Below are 12,462 nucleotides of genomic sequence, written 5' to 3'. Positions count from 1 at the left end.
GCCAATAAATATTCTATGCAAAAAATGACTATTGGCTAGAGAGAGAAACCATTTTTTTCGGAATATTTTGTCTTGTGATCCAGTCGTACTTGATGTACACCGAAATAGGTAAGGCAAATAGAGGAAACGAATCAAATAAATTGTTACTACTTGAAAAGCCACAATGGTTTTCAAACGTAAACACACGCATACAACCGTACACGGAATTGAAATAAATTGATGCAAAACACAGCAGTAGCAGTAGCAGCACCACCACCACTACCGATACACATGCAAATAAATTGTATGACATTGTATCGTAGCTCGTTTTCCTATACGAATATATTCGCTTTGTGTTTACACATTACACTTGGACCAACTCGCTCGTGTACTCTAAAGTGTGTTCTATTTGTGAGACGCAGAAAAAAAGAAACAAGAAACACATGCACGACGACCACTGTGTCACACATACACACAAACATACCAACGAATAGACCCACTCTCACACTCGCACCAAGTCTCATTCGAAGCATGAAGTGGCTGTAGCAAATGAACAAGTAGACAAGTCAGGACAGTTTTCTGTCAGCGCTTTTCGCGTTCAAACTATTCAAAATATTTCGTTCAGTAGTAGAAAATTTGTGTTTCGTCGAAGAAGCAGTGAAAAAAAAATATATCAAATCATCAGTTTTTCAAATGATTTGTGAAGTGTCAAAATCAAAAGGAAAAGAAAAAAAATCTGAATTGTTGTTAGAAAAAAATCCAGTTTTAATGGCGAAAAGCAAATTTTAAATTGAGAGTGAATTCAACATACATTTGTGGTCCAAGTTTGTCATATATCAAAATTAAAAAAGAAAGAAACGAAAGTTGGTGAAATTGAATAAACAGAGTTATAGAGTTTAATAGTCAATATCTTATCGAAAATTATTTCGCTGGTGTGATTGCTGCTACTTTGTCATTTAACTAGCTCATCGAACCGAGGAGTCAATAAAAATCGCCTGTATCTTATCGATAAAAAAAAGGTACAAACATTGGACTGTTAATAAACTTGTTTCTCTATGTGTATTCATTTATATAGAAGGCTTCGTTGGAACTTCGAAAAAAAAACATAGATTTTGACAAGTAATTTGTGTCTTTTATTGGCTTGGTTACTGCGACAGTGTAGGGAGAAAAAGAGCTGATCGAATTTGTGTACCCAAATGATTCGGTCGACCTGTGTGTGAAACGATGACGAGCTCAGTGTTTAAATACAATTTTATAGTTCAACAAATTAAATCTAATCGTTTTAAATAGCACACGCAAAGCACCCAAGCTATATAAACTTTCAGCGTCGTCGTTGTCGGCACAGAAAAATGAGTATACTTTTCCATTGAGATTTCGTGATATGCATTGGGCATAGAAAATGCAACATATGTACGCGATATATTCATGGCGTACGGTTTCATCGAGACTTTGTTTCTATGCAAATAAAGAAGTTCATTTTTTATGTGACGCTCATAATATCTGATCGGCACGAGATGGAATGTGTGAAAATCACGCAAGAAATTTTCAGTGTTCGTGTCATCAAACGAAAAATGACTTTTCGTCTAGCTAACTAAATTACCCAACGGTTATTGCGATTAATTTTATAATTTTCTGACATTTTTTTCTTCTCGTTTTGAAATCATTTTTATGATTCAATCCAAATCGTATTGGCATAGGTATTGCGCGTTACTTTGCCAACCGAATTCAGTTGATTTTGTTTTGTTACTACTGCTGTTTCTTTGTTATATTCTCCAATGCATTGCGCGTGGGTTTAAAATCCAAACAGAGATTCGATTAGATTAATAGCGTTGCGTTGTGTTGTCGCTCGTGTTATCAGCGCTTTGCCTTTGAACAATCCATCCATAAACAAAGTGAAGAAAAAAAAACCACACGTAAATGGCAAAACCACACGTTACTATAAGCTAAATGTTTTTGCGCATCAGCGTAAAATGTGCTCAACGCTCATGGTTGACAATTAAAACGGAATATCCATTAAACGAACCAGCGCTGCCATTGGAGATTTGAACAAATATTACGTTTGTTCTTGAACGAAGGAATATTAAAAGCGAACATTCGAGACAGAGAGAATAGTGAAGCGCGTGGCAGATCTCATAAGTTGTTTGAGATATAGCTAATGCGATGGAGCTATTCTTTGCATGGGATTAAGTTTTTCTTCAAAGCTCCCTGAAGTGTATAGAATAATAAAATTCCTTTGCCATACAGACTGAGTTCGTAAGAATAGATTGGGGAAAAAACGTCTGCATTTCTACATGGAGTATAGAAGAGAATACTCGGGGTATGCTCTTGAATGTAATGAAAGTGTGAACCAATTTTATGAGTTGTATAGTCGCTTAGAATTCGACGACCCACGTAGTTTTCTCACAATCATGATTCAGCCACTGGGTTTCAGCGAAATGGCCATAGTTACCATGTCAATGTTTTTCACATTGACTCCGACGAATGTGCAGAAACAAAAATGGCATATTTTGAATGGTTGGTTCTGCTACTTTGATTTCATTGTATTATTTTGGTTCAGCAGCATTTCTGATTCGTTTAGCTGTTCCGTATGTGTATGTGTGTCGATTGTTGACTCTGTGCTCGAGTACGATATTTTTTTTTTGTTCGTTCGTTCGTTCGTTCGTCCATTCGCTCGGTCTGTCTCCTTTTCTCCAGTTTTTTTTTTTCAGTGTTCTTTGTTTTAAAAGTGTATGGCATTTTCAGTGGCATTAAGTCATCGAATCGTATTTACCGTATTGTGTGACTGGCACCGAACACGGGATTGTGTTTACCTCTTTTATTGTTCGTGTGGTACGATGAACCTAAATGCATACGATTTACCATCAGTCAAGCTGATTCTGAACGCGCCTCGTATATGTTTTTTTTGCAATGACTTACTAGCTTCAATCTATTTGGCGCAGAATTGTGGGCGATTTGACGAGAGAGAGAGAGAGAGCGAAAAATAGAATAAAATGAAACCAAACGATTTGCATGCAAACATTTAAATTGGCCATTTGGATTGGCTCCAATCCGCATGCCACATAGATTAAAAGTCATTCAAAAGTGCACACTATTTGATATATGCTCCCATTTCGAAGCTGTAGATGAAATGTATATTGAATTTGTGGTTTTTCAAGCCCAGCTCATTCGCTCACTTCAGCGATCTTGTGCGAGAAAATGAAAACGATTCAAAATAAATTCAAAATATAGAAGCGTGAATCGAGTCTTGAGATTTACTCTATTGTCTTGCATTTGCTCTCTTTACGAAGCGGCACAGAGTGTTTTATTTTGGAGTTAAGAGAAAGGAAGGTGAAAAAAGAGCATGTATGGATGCTTGCGCTCCCATGTATTCGATTTACGAGCTGAGAGCATAGAGAAATGTAACTTATTTGCATTTTCGTTTTTTTGTTCACGTCGAACAATTGCGCGCGAGCATTCACACATTGTTTCGAACACATATTACAAGCAGCCTTATGATTATACGGTGGCATCGTGTCGTCCAGTGATACAGTGTGTTGAAGGAAATGAGCACGAGTGAAATTACCATTGAATTTCATTTCTGTGGCAGCAATGTGAGTCGTGACACCCATTCGCAATGAGCAGTTAATTGATGATGGCTGTATTTCTTCCGGTCTTTTTTTTATGAACATAAATTAGGAAATGATCACGTTTCTCAACAGCGTTAACATTTCGTAATTAAGCCCTGTCAATGCCAATCGAACTATAAATCTTCCTTTTGAAATTTGTCACACAAATTAGCTCATCAAAAGTCAAACAGTTCCATTTCGATCCCGATTCAATCGGATTACAAAGTTTTGCGTCGTCACACACAAAAATTCATATATGCTTTATTTTTATCAGCATGAACTATGTAATCAAAGTAGAGCTGAATCGAACGCTATGTATTGCTGTTGTTTTCGTCGCCGTCGTCGTTGTTAATAGCTTCGACGGTAGAAAAATAGTTCAAGGTTTTGAAAAGCGAATGAAAAATCTGAAATATTTCAGCACGAAACACACGCACACATACACAGCGTATAACAAAAATAGTGAGAGTTGTAAAAACTTACATCGCTAAAAGCAGGCGATAGCAAACTATTCGGACGATCCAAAAAACCAAGTGATAGTTCAACGATAAATAATTTATTTTGGTTCGTTCATTTTTGTTTCGGGTGAATGCCGTAATCGGATAATGGCCAGCACAAAAGTCCAGTAGTACGTGTGTGTTGCATCTTGTTTGGTCGAAGAAAATTTTCGTGAAATGGTCATTCAATTCAATATATGCTTTTGTTTCGTCTTCGACGACCGTGTGCACTCTGTTAGGTCATATGGCAATGACATGGAATACAATTTTGTGTCTTTGTGTTTTGCTCTCTATTTTCTGGTTATAATTTGTTTTAAGGCAGCGCTTGTGTGCACTTGTTGAACAAAGGCAACGAGCCCGAGCGCAGAGCAAGAGCAAGAGTGAGACAAACTATCTAAAGCTGCAAAATTAGAACAGATTTTTTATTCGCTGTGATTGGATAATGTATTGTGTTCTGTATGTTGCGTCATATACTTTTTTGTTCGTTTTGGTAATTACTCGAAACCACATTCTCGACCAAATTTGTTTCGATTGTAATTTACATGCTGCAAAAAAGAAACAAAACGTTGCGATTTTAAGGACGACAGACCGTCACTTTTTTCTGTTTTGATTCGTTGGCATATTCAAATCCGTTTTTCGAATTATTGACAAAAGCACTACATGTATCGACTCAGCTGTGGTGCGATGCATTGGCAAGTGGCTGAGAATGATTTTTGACTCGTTGCCAAATCGAATAGACGTCGAATATCACATCATTTGCAGTGTTACAGTCTTCGTTTTCACTGGTTATTCAATCGTTGTGTGCACAGCAAAATTTGTTCGAATCTCTTGGCAATTTGAGAGAGAAATTCAAATCGAGATGCTCGTATATTTTCGCCACTAGAACACATTGTAAATATGAATCAATGATTTATCTAGGTCAAAATTATATACACGTGCGTCTCACAGCCATCACATTTTGGCTAGTATTTCATCAACGAACTTTTTTTTGTCAACGCCATGAAATGTCTGTGTAAGTGATGGAAAGCACATTGCTCTGTTTTGTCTGCGGGCAATTCCTGCCTGTCGAAACGTAGTATCAAGTTCTATATAACGATCGATTTTCGACGAAACATTACATATTTTTCGACGCAATTTACATTAATTAACGAAATAAAATTAGCACTACCATGAGGTCTGCTGGTGCCGGTTTCTTTGTTACATTCTAAAAAAAAAACAATTCGAAACGATAATGAAAACCAAAACATTCACTGTGTGCTTTTTAATATCGTTTGGTTACGATTGTTTCGTTTACTTTGCTCATTGTTTTCATATTTTCGGTATGAACAAGGTCGCATTTCTGAAATTGGCTCGTGTACAATCCATTCAAAAGTGTGATAAAATGGCCGTTTAGGATTGGTGTTTTTGTGTTTACTATCTATTTTTGTGAATCCACTCGAGAATTTTTAAAATTGAATTAATACTCAGCTTATTCTATATAAAAACACAAACACATATGCTGAATGCGGTCAGTCTCAAATTGATTTATGTGTACTCTCAACGAAATAAAAACCTGTTAAGTTAGCCTAATGTCGTTAGACGGACGACATTCAAATTCGAGGGAAAGAGACAACAAAACGGCACAAAACTGCGATTGCGATAACGACAATAATGATCAGCTGAATTCGTGCGTGTATTGCGCAACCGCTGGAATTTATTTATTTTTAGTTTCTTACTCTCGCGCACGCATATTAGTGAGGCTCATTCAAAAGGTCGCTACGCCATTTGGTTAAGCAATAACAGCGCGCGCGCGCTCGTGTTCGTTGTTGCTGTTAGTTCCTAATATATAAAAGTGCCATCTTAATACAAAAACTTAAAATTGAAACGCAGTTTTTAGCTCTTCGATCGGAAAGATTTGTAAAATGTTTATTTCACATAAATAACACAGTTCTCCCGATTCGTCTTGACTGCAAATTCCAAAATTGCAAGGTTTTTTCTTCTTCTTCTTCTTATCTCTGCTGATTGAATTGGCGGCGTAAATTCGTGGTAAAAAAATACGATATTTTTTTATTTGGACTAAAATTACGTAAAAAGAAATGGTTTTTTTCCATTTGGATCCCAGGCGATGATCAACAGGAACTCACATTTTGAGTAATTAAGTGAATCATGCAATCGCCTGCGTTTTACGTCACCCAATCCAATTGCATTTTCTAGCCATACGCAAAGTAGAAACATGTTTGTGTGTGCAACCGCATCGAAAACACCATTAATAATGGCCAATAAGAAATTAGATTCCGGTATTTGTTTATGACGGTCAATTTTCGGTTATGCGATAATGTGGCGAATTAACTGCGTTTTAATTAATTATGCGTGCTACGTACATGTGCTCAATCAATTGAAGTGGTGAATTGAATGCAAGCGTAACAACGATGGATTTATTAATGTGATGCTTGAGTGCCATTTTATCAATAGGACGATGTGAATAAACGCTAAACGATAAATCATTAGCCTATGCATGCGTTTGAGCTATGAAAAATTTTAAACATATATTTGGGTGTGCAGAAGTCATTCCAGCATGTGTGTGTGTGTGTGCATGCGAAACTTACAACAAAGAATGAATACTCGTATCCCCTGGGTCTAGCCAATAAAATAATTATATTCTGAGGTGATTGCTCTCAAACAACCAGTTACTTTCCATTGTACATCATGGTATCGTTGTCTTTGTCGTCGTCGTCGTTGGTTTTCATTTTATCGATTTCACATGAATATGCGTTGTTCCTTTTGATTCCTTTGTGTAAATAAAATGCTGCGGAACAAAACTGTAATCAAAAACAGCAACAACAACCGCTCCGAGATGCGACTAATCGATCGAAAAATGATTCACACAAGCGCGAACTGTGAACGAGAGAACGAGGGAGAATGCTGTTTACTGCTTTCATGTTCACTTTTTCTCCGATCATGATGCGAACGATCGGGCAAATAAAGAACGAGGAACATACGCCGCAATCCCATATTTGGAATAATTTAATTCAGTTATTTATTTCGTTTTTTTTGTCATTTTTTTTTAAATCGTTGTTGTTGTTCCTTGTCGCTTTTATTTATCCTGCAGTTTTTTTCCCCTTTTATGTCTGTTGCTGTGTATTTTTTGTGGTTGTAGCGGCGACTGGTACACCGTGGTCAATGTTCAACATGCTCGCGCTTGATTAGTATCAATAGTTGAATAGCCAAGCCAGTCTCAATTGGTTGAACTGTTGGCTCATTTTCGCATCGATGCAATAACCTTGAAACAAAATATGAACTACGACTTTTCTTTTGCTGCCTTTTTCGGAAACCAAGCATACAACATACCGAGGAAAAAAAACAGTACACACCGGACAATTGCTTTGCGTTGCAAGGTCTGTTCAAATGAGCTAGAAATTATATGAACAAAAGCAACAATCGATCGATCGATATTGGAATTGCTTAGTTTTTTTTTATTTGTTCGCTTCCGTGATTGAAAAATTTGTCGAATCACAAAAAAAAAAAACAAATCGAGCAGTTAGTAATACAACAAATCACGAATTGCACAAAAACTTCGAGCCACCTCCGAAAAGAAAAACCAACAAAATTTACGATTTTAATTATTTCGCACGATAAATCTGCCTCCGTTGGATTGTTTTTCGTTTTCATTTTACTATTGTCTGTTTGTGTGTGATTGCAATGCAATTGCAAGTAGGTAAAACGGTTGAATATCTATTACAAATTTCATGGAACATTGGGCATCTGTTACACCACTGTTCAATTCGCTTTCGACGTCATGTTCCATAGAGAGCATGTGTACATGGTTTTTTGCTTTGGCTTGCTGTCTGCTGCATTCGCTTTTGTTTTATTCCAAGTCGTGTCTAGCTGTCAAAATCCATAATCGTTCACCTTCCTCTCGTTGATTCATCATTTTAATTTCCATTAATTTTCGCCTTGTCATTTCAGAATTTTTATGTAATCACAAAAGAGGAGAAACGTTCGTCTTAACTTAGAGGCCAAACACACACACACACACATTAGACACGAACCATCATGCCATCTTTGTTGGAGGCAATTGAAGGAAAATACGGACTCGGCGGCAGCTGTGATCCACAGGAAGCGCTCGTATCAATTTTTGTACCCAAACTTCCGCCACGACTACTGTAAGTGCACAGCCGGGCACATGATTCGGTCAATAAAATTTCAAATTTTATTTCGGTGTTCGAATAAATCAACGGCATAAAAAGTAACAACAAAAAAAAAAAGAGAACTTACATAAATGCAGACCTCATTTCTATACTTACGCATTTACGCATCGCCGCGAAAATCGCAAAACATTCAAAAGCCCCTCGATCGGTTGAAATGTGCGCGTAGCTCTGATTGTCATGTTTCAAAATAGAAAACACAAATATTACATTGCTATTTTTCAGCGAAATGTACTTTGTGCTCGCTGTTTTTTTATTTTCGAATCGAATTTGCAATGATTCGAGTGAAAACAGTGCGTGTATAATCACGCTCGTCTATCAACCTCAATTTTTCCAAGAATTGCATCTCTTTTGTCCATCGAACGAACACAAAAGAAAAAAATAAAAGAAAAAGCGAGATACTGAAATCTACGGTTGCCTTTGTGCATAACTTTGAAAAGAGCGGCAACGAAAATAAAAATCAATGTACTCAAATTCGGTGCTTCTATACCACATGACTATCGCATTTTTATGCAATTGCCGTTTCGGTTACATAAGGCAAGCGGCAATCAAATACAATTAGTTTTTTACTAGTGAGCAGCTGAAAGCAGTATTTTTTACATTGTTAAACGACATATCGAATTGTTGTTCGGTTTCCATTCGTTTCTCTATACAATTTTTGAAGATTTAGTTTTTCCTTGCTTTTGTTTTCAATCAATTCGCTGCGAAGCACAAAAAGTCAACGTATTTTCAGCAATTAAATTAATTTGTCGTTTGATGATTCGATGCATCCGAATGTGGCTTTTCCGGCAACATCGGTTGTCATGTGTTGCCATTTTCACCGCGTTTAAAACATGAAAAAAGTGAAAGTATTAAACGAATTTGGTTTTTCTTTCGATTCGTTTCCATCATTTTCAGAGTGCCCGATTTGCTTGTACTAAATGACTGTGATATCGATTGTGCCGGTGAGCCGGATGGATTGCGAAAAAAATGCTGCACCGTGAAGGAGTTGGATTTGGCACAAAACAAACTGAAAAGTTGGAAAGAAATCTTTTCGATACTGTCGCATATGCCACGCGTTGAATTCGTCAATTTGAGTTTAAATCTATTGTCTGGACCGGTTGAACCGCCACCAGATTTTGCATTGACCCGGCTACGAAGCCTAGTTCTTAACAATACACGGCTCGATTGGGACAGCGTCGAAACGCTGATCAATTCACTTCAAACACTTGAAGAACTCCACCTCAGCCTAAACGATTATCACAACGTTCTGATTGATACGCTGGATGACGATGTGTTCCACGAAATTACGGATTTCAAAGACGATCTGAATGACACCGATGATAATGACATCGAAAATGACGAAGCAGCTTCCGTACAGAATACTATAACGAAAAAAAATCCATGTGACAAAGAATCCATTTGCAGCTCATGCGGCCTACAAACACCGCCTAAAGATACAAAAAGAAGTGGGTCAAAGTTTCTTTTTCTTATTTCGAATTTATTTTTATGGAATATTGGATTCTAAATGCAAAAACTATTTTTCTGTTTCCCAAATTCAGGCGAGTCAGTGTGCTCCACATTCAAGAAAACAAATGCGCACAATGGCGTGAAGAAGCTGCAATTCTCTGGCAATCCCGTATCGAAGTGGCATGAAATTTGTCGCCTTGGCAGAGTTTTTCCCAATTTAGAGTCGTTGGTATTGGCGGAATGTCCGCTCAAAGCCGTTGAGCCCATTCCACGACCCGGTTCGAGCAGCAGCGAATGCAGTGACAACAATTCATCGAGCAGCGAAAGTGAAGATCCTCCACATCAGTATTTTCAGTATGTGTTTAAACGCTTCTTCTACCTTTACTTTTCCTTTTGTTTTTAGTATCAAATTAAATTCTTTTTTCACCCATTCCATCGTCATTTAACACTCTCTTTTCTTTTTTACTTTGCAGAAATCTGACGTTCCTAAATTTAAGTAACACAGAGATAAACACATGGGACGACATCGATCGTTTGGCCAAATTCCCAGCGCTTCGAAATTTACGCGTTCAAAATTGGCCATTATGGGAGAAATGTGATGCAACGGAGCATGAACGGCGACAACTGCTGATTGCCCGTTTACCTCATGTGCAAACGCTCAACGGTGGCGGTAAAATTAGCGCTGATGAGCGTGAAGCCGCCGAACGAGCATTTATTCGATACTATGTAGATAAACCAGAAGCCGATCGACCCGAGCGTTATGCCGATCTAATAGCTGTTCATGGAAAATTGGATCCATTGGTGAAAATCGATTTGCGCCCGGAAAAACGAGTCAGAGTCACATTCACTTATGGTGACACAAGTGAAATACGACCGGTCGATGTTTATAGGTGAGTCTTCAGTCAAAAAAAAAAGCAAGACGAAAAAAGTTAAAATGGAAGTTGATAATAGTTGACGTGTTTCTATTTCATCTTGTCATACTTCATCAATTTAACATTTTTATTCCACATATCACCAAACTGAGAAGTAAAAAAAAAAAACAATGAATTTTGCTTTAGCTAATCGCATTTCAATTTTAGATAATCAAAGTCAAATAGTGTGAAAAATGTCTCTTGTTTTGGAACCATTTACCAAACGGCAAATGTGAAGGTTGCACCAAGTGAAACACTGATTCGGTCAAACTGATTCAAAATTTGCCAATCAAGTAACATTCGACGTGCAAGCAATAAATTTCAAGCTTCCTTAAATAAAATTTTTTTTTTCGAAATTTGGATACCGATAAAAACCGCATCATTTTATTTACAATTTAAGCACAATCGGCCTACATTTTTACTGCAAAATACTGATTTTCTCTATCAATAAATTCCGGTTGATGTTTAATATTTCAGGACTGTTGTTGATTTGAAGTCACGTCTCGAGCGTTTGACCAACATCCCGGCAGCCAAGATGAAATTATTTTACGTGGATCAGGATTTGCGTGATACTCACGGGCCGGAGGAGATGAAATACATGCATAAACAACTATACAGCTACAATATTCGTGATGGAGATGAAATAATCATCGATCAAAAACGATAAACATATTCATATTCATATTAGTAACACATTTGCATCCCACGTGGTTGGATGTCGGTACTTTACACAAGCAACAAGAACAAAAAAAGTACATTTTAATGCAGCAAAACAGAAATTTATTTATACGATAAACTTAACACTAACCAAATTTATTAATAATCGTAACTGAGAAACCAGAACGTTTTCTTTCTTTTTTCTTGAGTTTACATCATCAAAACATTGATGGTAACTTTTTTCTCACACTAACGACACACTGTATATCCAAATCAGTGATGCACACATGTTCTACAACAGCTGGAACAATTGAGTAATTTCCCATATTGATTTATATTGTGTACGAATTATGCTATTTTCAGCGAAGATGTTTAGTTTGTAGGCCACATAAAATGTTTGTTTATCATTCGTAATTTTTCACTTTCAATTTGAGAACAAAGCGTGTGAGCGTATATAGTCAACGAAACGGAAACAAAAATGACTAACGAATTTCGGATTTGGATTAGAAATCAAAGTAAGAGACTACAGTTGAATCGATTTTTGTTGGGCATCTGCATTTAATGCGAGGATTTGTTGAACAACCTCAACTGAGTTGAACATTTTATTCATATCGTAGGCGAGATAAAGAAAAAAAAGTATCGCAACATATTGAAATTTAGAATAATACTGTGGTTTTACGGTGAGTGAATAACAATTGATAGATAGTGATAGTGAGAGAGAGAGAGCGATAGAATATGAAACAGTTTTATCGAGACTTTTAGTTGGATTTTCAATAAGATAATAAATGGATACATAATTCGAATTATATTTTGTTCAACCCAATCCATACCGACAACCAGAATTCAAACAGCCTTATTATTTGCTTTAAAAACACATATAAACCGATGCATACAAATCATATTCATTCAACTTTTTTTTACCCACACCAACAAATGTTCAAGTAAATTCGAACGAATCTTCATTGCCAACGTGAGAGCTTGAAGCATTTAAATTCAAATGAAAATCAAACAGTCTTTCATAATTTTACAACAGTAAGCCCAATTTATTTTTGTGTATGTATTATATTATACTCAATCTGAATAATAAAAAACAAAACAAAAGATAATGATTTGATATTAAAAACCGTTTGTGTTTTTCTTCTTCATCTCTAATTGTTTCGAATTTGGCACGAAAGCACATTCG

General features: G+C 36.7%; 1 protein-coding gene across 4 annotated transcripts; it reads left to right on the top strand.

The window, feature by feature from the left end:
- The first annotated feature begins 372 nt into the window (after positions 1 to 372).
- Positions 373 to 12,402, top strand: LOC129571465 (tubulin-specific chaperone cofactor E-like protein). 4 transcript variants are annotated; one of them, XM_055451274.1, is made up of 6 exons: positions 373 to 998; positions 8,024 to 8,220; positions 9,160 to 9,710; positions 9,804 to 10,065; positions 10,185 to 10,601; positions 11,100 to 12,402. In XM_055451274.1, exons 2-6 carry the CDS (start codon positions 8,111 to 8,113, stop codon positions 11,287 to 11,289), a joined length of 1,530 nt encoding a protein of 509 aa, XP_055307249.1. In that variant the 5' UTR covers positions 373 to 998; positions 8,024 to 8,110; the 3' UTR covers positions 11,290 to 12,402. The 4 variants fall into 4 exon arrangements, with proteins under 4 accessions (XP_055307249.1, XP_055307259.1, XP_055307238.1 ...); XM_055451284.1 differs by lacking the exon at positions 11,100 to 12,402 and adding an exon at positions 10,791 to 11,014 and having other exon boundaries at positions 524 to 998; XM_055451263.1 differs by lacking the exon at positions 373 to 998 and adding an exon at positions 5,590 to 7,452.
- The last annotated feature ends 60 nt before the right edge of the window (positions 12,403 to 12,462 follow it).

The sequence above is a fragment of the Sitodiplosis mosellana genome, unplaced genomic scaffold (assembly GCF_009176505.1).
Source record: "Sitodiplosis mosellana isolate CC-2019 unplaced genomic scaffold, AAFC_SMos_1.0 Smas_scaffold_1, whole genome shotgun sequence".
NCBI classification, from domain to species: domain Eukaryota; kingdom Metazoa; phylum Arthropoda; class Insecta; order Diptera; family Cecidomyiidae; genus Sitodiplosis; species Sitodiplosis mosellana.
The sequence above is the reverse complement of the archived record's forward strand: the minus strand, read 5'-3'. Positions and strand labels throughout refer to the sequence as shown.